Raw genomic sequence first — 13103 nt, 5'->3', positions numbered from 1 at the left:
CCTTCCACTCTATCCTTTCCTTTCCTTTTCTTTTGCCTCCTTCCTTCCCTTCCTGCTTTTCTTCCTTCCTTCCTTTCTCACTCCCTCCCTCCTTTCCTTCCTTCCTTCTTCCAGCCAAAGGAAAATCCGTTTTCATTCCACGTCTTTAATTCTTTACATTCATTACTGTTTTCTTGTTTTTTCCATCCTTTTTTACTTCCTTGCCTCAAGTGCTTTCCGCTTTTCATCCTCTTTTCTTCAGCAATTTCTCTCTAATTACTCTGTCCATCCATTCTTCCATCTTTCGCTTTTGTTTTTTTTTCTTTCTTCTCTCCATTCTCTGTAAAATTAATTCCTCTAACTCCTTTCCATTCTTTTCATTCTCGTCTTTATTACCTTACATTCATCACAACATTTATTACATTACAATCGCTTCTTCTTCCTCTTTTTTCCTTTCCTCTTCCTTTATTTGATCCTTCAATCCATCCCTCGATCTTCCTCACAAAGTGTTTGTTTCTCTTTTTCTCCTTTAACTTTTGTTTCCTTTTTAAATTCCTTCCTTTCTTCCTACCTCCCTTCCAATATTCCCTGCTTTCTTCCTCAACCTTTCTTTCATCTTTCCCCCCTTCCTCCTCTCCATCTTACCTCCTCATGTTTCAATTTATCTCATACATTACAGACACACTAAGAGATGATGATGTTCATCCACTTGTGATCTGCTCCTCTCCTCTCATTTGATCCAAAAACACGTTCCTGTTTTCTCTATTACCTTCATATCTCTCTCTCTCTCTCTCTCTCTCTCTATAAAGCCTTACAGCCACAGTTTGCCTTTGATCAGCTGTCAGACTTTGACTTCATCCTGTCTAACACACACACACACCTCTATATTCTCTGTTAGTGTCTCTACATCATTTTCCATCTCTCTCTCTCTCTCTCTCTCTCTCTCTCTCTGTCACAGAATTTCATGCTTGTGATAGTCAGCTGTGTGTGCATGTGTGTATCAGTGTATGTGTGTGTGTGTGTGTTTGTAAGTGTATACACTAAGTGAATATGATAAGGTTGCTTACATGCTTTAGATCAATTGCCAGCGCACAGTTTTTCCACTCTCTAACACACACACACACACACACACAATCCATATATGACTATTGCTGACCACTACAGAGCAGTGTAGCTCTCTTGGAGAGAAAGCATCTCTTCACCCTATTCCGCATACATCAGCTCACAGATGCCTACGATTAGGGCTAGGGTCATTGTGATTGACGGAAACAGAATATGCCAGCTCTTTCACACTGGGAACACAGCACAGACACCCAGCTGAGGAAGCTGTGGCATTGGAGAGCCAGCAATCTACTTTGACTCACATGCTGTTGCACAAGGCATCATACACCACATAAACAAGTCCACTTTTTACCCGACTTATCAGACATTTTCAATCAGTATATACAATTATTTTATCGCTGTGAGTCTGATAGAAATTTAGTCAGGACTTTCAGTGCCAGATGTTAGGATAACCTTACACAGAATTATAGTGGTGGAAGATTTAGAGACTAAAGAGTTTTAGATGCTTAGCACTGGCTTCTCAAGAGATAAAAGTGGTAAAAACATAAAAACCTACAAATTCTTACAGCTCTGAGTGTCTCCTTTCATCAGAGTCATGAGCCACTACTGTGTAGGGTCACATGACAAAGACATTCAATACAGAACATGGAGAATTCCGGTAAAATGTACCATTTTGGTCAAGTGGAATATAAACTGATCAGGTATAACATTATGAGCAGTGAGAGGTGACGTGAATAACACTGATTATCTCCTCATCATGGCACCTGTTAGTGGGTGGGATATATTAGACAGCAAGTGAACATTTTGTCCTCAAAGTTGATGTGTTAGAAGCAGGAAAAATGGACAAGCGTAAGGATTTGAGTGAGTTTGACAAGGGCCAAATTGTGATGGCTAGACCACTGGATCAGAGCATCTCCAAAACTGCAGCTCTTGTGGGGTGTTCCCGGTCTGCAGTGGTCAGTATCTATCAAAAGTGGTCCAAGGAAGGAACAGTGGTGAACCAGCAACAGGGTCATGGGCAGCCAAGGCTCATTGATACACGTGGGGAGTGAAGGCTGGCCTGTGTGATCCGATCCAACAGACAAGCTACTGTTGATCAAATTGCTGAAGAAGTTAATGCTGGTTCTGATAGAAAGGTGTCAGAATACACAGAGCATAACGGGTCAGAGCTGTTTTGGCAGCAAAAGGGGGACCAACACAATATTAGGCAGGTAGTCATAATGTTATGCTGAATGGTGTATGCTTCACGTTAATTCTAAACAACTGATCATAAAGTGTCCGCTTCATGTAAATGATATGGAAATAATCAGCGGCCAAATATCCTCTGTGAACTGAAAGCCTTTCCGGTATGACTATAATAATATTCATTTCAGAGCTTGTTTCAGGTAATGAGAATGTTAAATTGTGGCTTGAACATAAGTGGGTGCAGTCTAGCTCCCACACGGCAGATGCGGATTCATCAGCCGAGTTGAAATCAGTGCTTGTTTTGAAGCATGAGACGTGAAACATGAGTTCGTTCTCAGCACTTGCTCTGAAAGAAGTTTTGATGAATAAAGGGCCAAAGAACGAAAGGCAAAAACAAAACTCATACGCACACAACAGTTACCGCCGAATATGTTCTCACAAAATCAAGCGTATTCTTTTCCTGCTTGTATGAAGGAAGTAGTGAGGGGGATGTGACTAAGATAAAAAATAAAGAGAAAAAATAAAAAAGACGGCACTAGAAGATGGAGGGCACTCTTATGGACGTGCCCTAGATTGCCTCTTGTGCGTGCTTATCTTAGAGTCAAGAACGAGAGTGGACAAAACCTCACACACACACACACACACAGGGCACTCTGAGTGTCCACTGATTGAAAGAAAAAAAAAAGACAGAGAGAAAGGCAGTTTCTGCATGATGCTAATGAAGTCCTCTTCATTGAGTTACACAAACTAGGATACACAATTGGCTGATTGCTTTAAAGAGCGTCTTTGCTTTAAGTTAATGGGTTTTGGATATGATTTAAGTCCCTGAATTGTCTACGTTGGAGCAAAAATGATTACACAAAGCTCAAACACATCGGTCGCACCAAATGACTGGAGAACGACCGTGCTGGTGTGTTCGGGTCACAGGCCTGCCCTGTAAACTGAGATTACCTAAAGACTCGAGCAGGAAGTGTACAGCACACACACACACACAGAGCTCATCTGGGATCAGAGATATCTGCAGCCTCTGTAGAAACATACAGGTTTAACTGAGCATGACATCATATTGCGCACGTAAAAGCTGAACTGGGCTGAATTGGACTGTAAATGTTCTACACGCTCCATCTAGCACCATAAATGCTTAGTGTAGTTTGCCCCTCTATAAAACGCTATATAACAAGGTTTTTTTTCTTTTTGTAGCTTATAGGACATTTCCTGAGGAAGGCCATGAATTTGGAAAACAGGCCCCTACTCTGGATTCAATTTTCCTGTGGAACTTTGAGTGTATCCAGTGTATCACTGAGTGTATCTAGTGTAACAATGTGTGTATCTAGTGTAACAGTGTGTGTATCTAGTGTAACAGTGTGTGTATCTAGTGTAACAATGTGTGTATCTAGTGTAACAGTGTGTGTATCTAGTGTAACAATGTGTGTATCTAGTGTAACAGTGTGTGTATCTAGTGTAACAGTGTGTGTATCTAGTGTAACAATGTGTGTATCTAGTGTAACAGTGTGTGTATCTAGTGTAACAGTGTGTGTATCTAGTGTAACAATGTGTGTATCTAGTGTAACAGTGTGTGTATCTAGTGTAACAGTGTGTGTATCTAGTGTAACAGTGTGTGTATCTAGTGTAACAATGTGTGTATCTAGTGTAACAGTGTGTGTATCTAGTGTAACAGTGTGTGTATCTAGTGTAACAGTGTGTATCTAGTGTAACAGTGTATGTATCTAGTGTAACAGTGTGTGTATCTAGTGTAACAATGTGTGTATCTAGTGTAACAGTGTGTGTATCTAGTGTAACAGTGTGTGTATCTAGTGTAACAGTGTGTGTATCTACTGTAAGTGTGTGTATCTAGTGTAACAGTGTGTGTATCTAGTGTAATAGTGTGTGTATCTAGTGTAACAGTGTGTGTATCTACTGTGTGTGTTTCTAGTGTAACAGTGTGTATATCTACTGTAAGTGTGTGTATCTAGTGTAACAGTGTGTGTATCTAGTGTAACAATGTGTGTATCTAGTGTAACAATGTGTGTATCTAGTGTAACAGTGTGTGTATCTAGTGTAACAATGTGTGTATCTAGTGTAACAGTGTGTGTATCTAGTGTAATAGTGTGTGTATCTAGTGTAACAGTGTGTGTATCTACTGTGTGTGTTTCTAGTGTAACAGTGTGTATATCTACTGTAAGTGTGTGTATCTAGTGTAACAGTGTGTGTATCTAGTGTAACAGTGTGTGTATCTAGTGTAATAGTGTGTGTATCTAGTGTAACAGTGTGTGTATCTAGTGTAACAATGTGTGTATCTAGTGTAACAATGTGTGTATCTAGTGTAACAGTGTGTGTTTCTAGTGTAACAGTGTGTATATCTACTGTAAGTGTGTGTATCTAGTGTAACAGTGTGTGTATCTACTGTAAGTGTGTGTATCTAGTGTAACAGTGTGTGTATCTAGTGTAATAGTGTGTGTATCTAGTGTAACAGTGTGTGTATCTACTGTGTGTGTTTCTAGTGTAACAGTGTGTATATCTACTGTAAGTGTGTGTATCTAGTGTAACAGTGTGTGTATCTAGTGTAACAATGTGTGTATCTAGTGTAACAATGTGTGTATCTAGTGTAACAGTGTGTGTATCTAGTGTAACAGTGTGTGTATCTAGTGTAACAATGTGTGTATCTAGTGTAACAGTGTGTGTATCTAGTGTAACAGTGTGTGTATCTAGTGTAACAATGTGTGTATCTAGTGTAACAATGTGTGTATCTAGTGTAACAGTGTGTGTATCTAGTGTAACAGTGTGTGTATCTAGTGTAACAGTGTGTGTATCTAGTGTAACAGTGTGTGTATCTAGTGTAACAGTGTGTGTATCTAGTGTAATAGTGTGTGTATCTAGTGTAACAGTGTGTGTATCTACTGTGTGTGTTTCTAGTGTAACAGTGTGTGTATCTAGTGTAACAATGTGTGTATCTAGTGTAACAGTGTGTGTATCTAGTGTAACAGTGTGTGTATCTAGTGTAACAGTGTGTGTATCTAGTGTAATAGTGTGTGTATCTAGTGTAACAGTGTGTGTATCTACTGTGTGTGTTTCTAGTGTAACAGTGTGTATATCTACTGTAAGTGTGTGTATCTAGTGTAACAGTGTGTGTATCTAGTGTAACAGTGTGTGTATCTAGTGTAATAGTGTGTGTATCTAGTGTAACAGTGTGTGTATCTAGTGTAACAGTGTGTGTATCTAGTGTAACAATGTGTGTTTCTAGTGTAACAGTGTGTATATCTACTGTAAGTGTGTGTATCTAGTGTAACAATGTGTGTATCTACTGTAAGTGTGTGTATCTAGTGTAACAGTGTGTGTATCTACTGTAAGTGTGTGTATCTAGTGTAACAGTGTGTGTATCTACTGTAAGTGTGTGTATCTAGTGTAACAGTGTGTGTATCTAGTGTAACAGTGTGTGTATCTACTGTAAGTGTGTGTATCTAGTGTAACAGTGTGTGTATCTACTGTAAGTGTGTGTATCTAGTGTAACAGTGTGTGTATCTACTGTAAGTGTGTGTATCTAGTGTAACAGTGTGTGTATCTACTGTAAGTGTGTGTATCTAGTGTAACAGTGTGTGTATCTAGTGTAACAGTGTGTATCTAGTGTAAGTGTGTGTATCTAGTGTAACAGTGTGTATATCTACTGTATGTGTGTGTATCTAGTGTAACAGTGTGTGTATCTACTGTAAGTGTGTGTATCTAGTGTAACAGTGTGTGTATCTAGTGTAATAGTGTGTGTATCTAGTGTAACAGTGTGTGTATCTAGTGTAACAATGTGTGTATCTAGTGTAACAGTGTGTGTATCTAGTGTAACAGTGTGTATATCTACTGTAAGTGTGTGTATCTAGTGTAACAATGTGTGTATCTACTGTAAGTGTGTGTATCTAGTGTAACAGTGTGTGTATCTACTGTAAGTGTGTGTATCTAGTGTAACAGTGTGTGTATCTACTGTAAGTGTGTGTATCTAGTGTAACAGTGTGTGTATCTACTGTAAGTGTGTGTATCTAGTGTAACAGTGTGTGTATCTACTGTAAGTGTGTGTATCTAGTGTAACAGTGTGTGTATCTACTGTAAGTGTGTGTATCTAGTGTAACAGTGTGTGTATCTACTGTAAGTGTGTGTATCTAGTGTAACAGTGTGTGTATCTACTGTAAGTGTGTGTATCTAGTGTAACAGTGTGTGTATCTAGTGTAACAGTGTGTGTATCTACTGTAAGTGTGTGTATCTAGTGTAACAGTGTGTGTATCTACTGTAAGTGTGTGTATCTAGTGTAACAGTGTGTGTATCTAGTGTAAGTGTGTGTATCTAGTATAATAGTGTGTGTATCTAGTGTAACAGTGTGTGTATCTACTGTAAGTGTGTGTATCTAGTGTAACAGTGTGTGTATCTAGTGTAACAGTGTGTGTATCTAGTGTAAGTGTGTGTATCTAGTGTAACAGTGTGTGTATCTACTGTAAGTGTGTGTATCTAGTGTAACAGTGTGTGTATCTACTGTAAGTGTGTGTATCTAGTGTAACAGTGTGTGTATCTACTGTAAGTGTGTGTATCTAGTGTAACAGTGTGTATCTAGTGTAACAGTGTGTGTATCTACTGTAAGTGTGTGTATCTAGTGTAACAGTGTGTATCTAGTGTAAGTGTGTGTATCTAGTATAATAGTGTGTGTATCTAGTGTAACAGTGTGTGTATCTACTGTAAGTGTGTGTATCTAGTATAATAGTGTGTGTATCTAGTGTAACAGTGTGTGTATCTACTGTAAGTGTGTGTATCTAGTATAATAGTGTGTGTATCTAGTGTAACAGTGTGTGTATCTACTGTAAGTGTGTGTATCTAGTGTAACAGTGTGTGTATCTACTGTAAGTGTGTGTATCTAGTGTAACAGTGTGTGTATCTACTGTAAGTGTGTGTATCTAGTATAATAGTGTGTGTATCTAGTGTAACAGTGTGTGTATCTAGTGTAAGTGTGTGTATCTAGTGTAACAGTGTGTATCTAGTGTAAGTGTGTGTATCTAGTATAATAGTGTGTGTATCTACTGTAAGTGTGTGTATCTAGTGTAACAGTGTGTGTATCTAGTGTAACAGTGTGTGTATCTAGTGTAAGTGTGTGTATCTAGTGTAACAGTGTGTGTATCTACTGTAAGTGTGTGTATCTAGTGTAACAGTGTGTGTATCTACTGTAAGTGTGTGTATCTAGTGTAACAGTGTGTATCTACTGTAAGTGTGTGTATCTAGTGTAACAGTGTGTGTATCTAGTGTAACAGTGTGTGTATCTACTGTAAGTGTGTGTATCTAGTGTAACAGTGTGTGTATCTAGTGTAACAGTGTGTGTATCTACTGTAAGTGTGTGTATCTAGTGTAACAGTGTGTGTATCTAGTGTAACAGTGTGTGTATCTACTGTAAGTGTGTGTATCTAGTGTAACAGTGTGTGTATCTACTGTAAGTGTGTGTATCTAGTGTAACAGTGTGTGTATCTACTGTAAGTGTGTGTATCTAGTGTAACAGTGTGTGTATCTACTGTAAGTGTGTGTATCTAGTGTAACAGTGTGTATCTAGTGTAAGTGTGTGTATCTAGTGTAACAGTGTGTATCTAGTGTAAGTGTGTGTATCTAGTGTAACAGTGTGTATCTAGTGTAAGTGTGTGTATCTAGTATAATAGTGTGTGTATCTAGTGTAACAGTGTGTGTATCTACTGTAACAGTGTTTATTAAGTGTAGACTGAATTCCGGTATTTTGGGACAGGTTATTTCACAGTAGTGTAGTTCTATTAGACTAAATTTGTTAATGATTTATTAAAGATTTATTAATGTTTGAAGTTTTCTGAAACCTGACTGTATCTGAAGTTACATTCTAAAAACACAAATATAACTAACGTTGCACACATGCCATCAAAAGTTAAACTCATAACTGAATTTTTTTACTGTTGTTGCACTGTGGGACGAGTAAATAACCCAAACCATTTCACTACATTACATCACACACATGTAATATATACACTGATCAGACATAACATTATGACCACTGTCAAGTGAAGTGAATAAGACTGAATATCTCCTCATCATGGCACCTGTTAGTGGGTGGGATATATTAGGCAGCAAGTGAACATTTTGTCCTCAAAGTTGATGTTAGAAGCAGGAAAAATGGACAAGCGTAAGGATTTGAGCGAGTTTGACAAAGGGCCAAATTGTGATGGCTAGACCACTGGATCAGAGCATCTCCAAAACTGCAGCTCTTGTGGGGTGTTCCCGGTCTGCAGTGGTCAGTATCTATCAAAAGTGGTCCAAGGAAGGAACAGTGGTGAACCGGAGACAGGGTCATGGGAGGCCAAGGCTCACTGATGCACGTGGGGAGTGAAGGCTGGACCGTGTGATCCGAGCTACTGTTGCTCAAATTACTGAAGAAGTTAATGCTGGTTCTGATAGAAAGGTGTCAGAATACACAGTGCATCAAAGTTTGTTGCGTATGGGACTGCATAGCCGCAGAACAGTCCATGCTGACCCCTGTGCAGCAACATTGGACATGTGAGCATCAGAACTGGACCACGGAGTAATGGAAGATGGTGGCCTGGTCTGATGAATCGTGTTCTTTTTTACATCATGTGGATGGCCAGGTTCGTGTACGTCGCTGACATGGGGAACACATGGCACCAGGATGCACAATGGGAAGAAGGCAAGCCGGCAGAGGCAGTGTCATGCTTTGGGCAATGTTCTGCTGGGAAACTTTGTGTCCTGCCATCCATGTGGATGTTACTTTGACACGTACCACCTACCTAAGCATTGCTGCAGACCATGTACACCCTTTCATGGAAACAGTATTCCCTGATGGCTGTGGTTTCTTTCATCAGGATAATGCGCCGTGCCACAAAGCAAAAATGGTTCAGGAACGGTTTGATGAGCACAACAATGAGTTTGAGGTGTTGACTTGGCCTCCAAATTCCCCAGATCCCAATCCAATCCAGCATCTGTGGGATGTGCTGAACAAACAAGTCCGATCCATGGAGGATCTGCTGCTAACATCTTGGTGGCAGATCCCACAGCACAACTTCAGGGATCTAGTGGAGTCCAGGCCTCGATGAGTCAGGGCTGTTTTGGCAGCAATACAATATTAGGCAGGTGGTCATAATGTTATGCCTGATGTGTATGTGACAAATATGAAACCTTTGAACCTTGTGATACTTTCTCATGTTGATCTCTTGTTCCAAAGGGCTTTTGAATGCTTGATTCTGATTGGCTGTTGATTATTTTCTTTAACATCATAGCTCTGAGAGAATGACGTAAAAAGCAGAATGACTGATCTAGTGAGGTTTTATGAGAGGAAACATCACGTTTTAGAAGGAGTCTCTAAATTGGTGTAATTACAATATAAAGAAAACCCCAGCTTTAAACACCAGGTTATCTTGGAGCAGTTTTAATGCCTCGACTTACTGCCTCCGACGTACGACTAGTCCATTCCCCTTCGGTTAATTACACATTATAAGCACCTAAAGTACCTTCACTACAATATAAAGATGCCGCAAGATCGTTAACCAAATTTATATCATCATCATCATCATCATCATCATCATCATCATCATTATATAAGTCATGCATTCAACATTTATTCAGAAATAATAAGAGGAGGTAGCAAGTGCTCACCCCAGTTAAGGTTTTGATGTTGTGCAGGGCATTCTGGGCCTCGAGAGCAGCTTTCCGTGTGTAGAATGTGACAAAACAGCATCCTGGAAAACAGAGAGAGAGAGAGTGTGTGTTTGTGTACTGTGTGTAGAAACAGAGAGAGTGTGTGTTTGTGTACTGTGTGTAGAAACAGAGAGAGTGTGTGTTTGTGTACTGTGTGTAGAAACAGAGAGAGTGTGTGTTTGTGTACTGTGTGTAGAAACAGAGAGAGTGTGTGTTTGTGTACTGTGTGTAGAAACAGAGAGAGTGTGTGTTTGTGTACTGTGTGTAGAAACAGAGAGAGAGTGTTTTGTGTTTGTGTACTGTGTGTAGAAACAGAGAGAGTGTGTGTTTGTGTACTGTGTGTAGAAACAGAGAGAGTGTGTGTTTGTGTACTGTGTGTAGAAACAGAGAGAGTGTGTGTTTGTGTACTGTGTGTAGAAACAGAGAGAGTGTGTGTTTGTGTACTGTGTGTAGAAACAGAGAGAGTGTGTGTTTGTGTACTGTGTGTAGAAACAGAGAGAGTGTGTGTTTGTGTACTGTGTGTAGAAACAGAGAGAGTGTGTGTTTGTGTACTGTGTGTAGAAACAGAGAGAGTGTGTGTTTGTGTACTGTGTGTAGAAACAGAGAGAGTGTGTGTTTGTGTACTGTGTGTAGAAACAGAGAGAGAGTGTTTTGTGTTTGTGTACTGTGTGTAGAAACAGAGAGAGTGTGTGTTTGTGTACTGTGTGTAGAAACAGAGAGAGTGTGTGTTTGTGTTCTGTGTGTAGAAACAGAGAGAGAGTGTTTTGTGTTTGTGTACTGTGTGTAGAAACAGAGAGAGAGTGTTTTGTGTTTGTGTACTGTGTGTAGAAACAGAGAGAGTGTGTGTTTGTGTACTGTGTGTAGAAACAGAGAGAGTGTGTGTTTGTGTACTGTGTGTAGAAACAGAGAGAGAGTGTTTTGTGTTTGTGTACTGTGTGTAGAAACAGAGAGAGTGTGTGTTTGTGTACTGTGTGTAGAAACAGAGAGAGAGTGTTTTGTGTTTGTGTACTGTGTGTAGAAACAGAGAGAGTGTGTGTTTGTGTACTGTGTGTAGAAACAGAGAGAGTGTGTGTTTGTGTACTGTGTGTAGAAACAGAGAGAGTGTGTGTTTGTGTACTGTGTGTAGAAACAGAGAGAGTGTGTGTTTGTGTACTGTGTGTAGAAACAGAGAGAGTGTGTGTTTGTGTACTGTGTGTAGAAACAGAGAGAGTGTGTGTTTGTGTACTGTGTGTAGAAACAGAGAGAGTGTGTGTTTGTGTACTGTGTGTAGAAACAGAGAGAGTGTGTGTTTGTGTACTGTGTGTAGAAACAGAGAGAGTGTGTGTTTGTGTACTGTGTGTAGAAACAGAGAGAGAGTGTTTTGTGTTTGTGTACTGTGTGTAGAAACAGAGAGAGTGTGTGTTTGTGTACTGTGTGTAGAAACAGAGAGAGTGTGTGTTTGTGTACTGTGTGTAGAAACAGAGAGAGTGTGTTTTGTGTTTGTGTACTGTGTGTAGAAACAGAGAGAGTGTGTTTGTGTACTGTGTGTAGAAACAGAGAGAGTGTGTGTTTGTGTACTGTGTGTAGAAACAGAGAGAGTGTGTGTTTGTGTACTGTGTGTAGAAACAGAGAGAGTGTGTGTTTGTGTACTGTGTGTAGAAACAGAGAGAGTGTGTGTTTGTGTACTGTGTGTAGAAACAGAGAGAGTGTGTGTTTGTGTACTGTGTGTAGAAACAGAGAGAGTGTGTGTTTGTGTACTGTGTGTAGAAACAGAGAGAGTGTGTTTTGTGTTTGTGTACTGTGTGTAGAAACAGAGAGAGTGTGTTTGTGTACTGTGTGTAGAAACAGAGAGAGTGTGTGTTTGTGTACTGTGTGTAGAAACAGAGAGAGTGTGTGTTTGTGTACTGTGTGTAGAAACAGAGAGAGTGTGTGTTTGTGTACTGTGTGTAGAAACAGAGAGAGTGTGTGTTTGTGTACTGTGTGTAGAAACAGAGAGAGTGTGTGTTTGTGTACTGTGTGTAGAAACAGAGAGAGTGTGTGTTTGTGTACTGTGTGTAGAAACAGAGAGAGAGTGTTTTGTATTTGTGTACTGTGTGTAGAAACAGAGAGAGTGTGTGTTTGTGTACTGTGTGTAGAAACAGAGAGAGTGTGTGTTTGTGTACTGTGTGTAGAAACAGAGAGAGAGTGTTTTGTATTTGTGTACTGTGTGTAGAAACAGAGAGAGTGTGTGTTTGTGTACTGTGTGTAGAAACAGAGAGAGTGTGTGTTTGTGTGTGTGTGTGTGTGTGATTGTGGGTATTAGTAATTGTGTGTTTGTGTGGGTATGGGTGTGTGTATTAGTGATTGTGTGTTTATGTGTGTGAGTGTGTTTGTGTGTGGGGGTGTATGTGTGTGTGGGTATTAGTGATTGTATTTGTGTGCGAGAGTGTTTGTGGGTATGGGTGTGTGTATTTGTGATTGTGTGTGTGTCTGGGTGTGTGTATTAGTTATTGTGTTTGTGTGTGAGTGTGTGTATCAGTTATTGTGTGTTTGTGTGTGAGTGTGTGTATTAGTGTCTGTATTAGTGATTGTGTGTGTGTGTGTCTGTATTAGTTATTGTGTCTGTGTGTGTGTATTAGTTATTGTGTTTGTGTCTGTGTGTGTGTATTAGTTATTGTGTGTTTGTGTGTGAGTATGTGTATTAGTGATTGTGTGTGTGTGTGTGTGTGTGCATTAGTGATTGTGTTTGTGTATGAGTGTGTGTATTAGTTATTGTGTGTTTGTGTGTGAGTGTGTGTATTAGTGATTGTGTGTGTGTGTGAGTGTGTGTATTAGTGATTGTGTGTGTGAGTGTGTGTATTAGTGATTGTGTTTGTGTGTGTGTGTGTATTAGTGATTGTGTTTGTGTGTGTGTGTGTATTAGTGATTGTGTGTGTGTGTCTGTATTAGTTATTGTGTCTGTGTGTGTATTAGTGATTGTGTTTGTGTCTGTGTGTGTGTATTAGTTATTGTGTGTTTGTGTGTGAGTGTGTGTATTAGTGATTGTGTGTGTGTGTGTGAGTGTGTGTATTAGTGATTGTGTTTGTGTATGAGTGTGTGTATTAGTTATTGTGTTTTTTGTGTGTGAGTGTGTGTATTAGTGATTGTGTGTGTGTGTGAGTGTGTGTATTAGTGATTGTGTGTGTGTGTGAGTGTGTGTATTAGTGATTGTGTTTGTGTGTGAGTGTGTG

At 39.7% G+C, this 13103-nt stretch overlaps 1 protein-coding gene across 25 annotated transcripts in view; it reads right to left on the bottom strand.

Moving 5' to 3' along the window:
- Positions 1-13103, bottom strand: part of celf2 (cugbp, Elav-like family member 2) — a 165995-nt gene that overhangs the window by 40531 nt on the left and 112361 nt on the right. For all 25 annotated transcript variants that reach the window (XM_058417304.1, XM_058417303.1, XM_058417306.1 and 22 more), the window contains one exon: positions 9874-9956. In XM_058417304.1, coding sequence (XP_058273287.1) covers positions 9874-9956 — 83 coding nt within the window. The remainder of the gene's footprint in view (positions 1-9873; positions 9957-13103) is intronic.

This window comes from Hemibagrus wyckioides, linkage group LG19, assembly GCF_019097595.1.
Source record: "Hemibagrus wyckioides isolate EC202008001 linkage group LG19, SWU_Hwy_1.0, whole genome shotgun sequence".
NCBI classification, from domain to species: Eukaryota; Metazoa; Chordata; class Actinopteri; order Siluriformes; family Bagridae; genus Hemibagrus; species Hemibagrus wyckioides.
The sequence above is the reverse complement of the archived record's forward strand: the minus strand, read 5'-3'. Positions and strand labels throughout refer to the sequence as shown.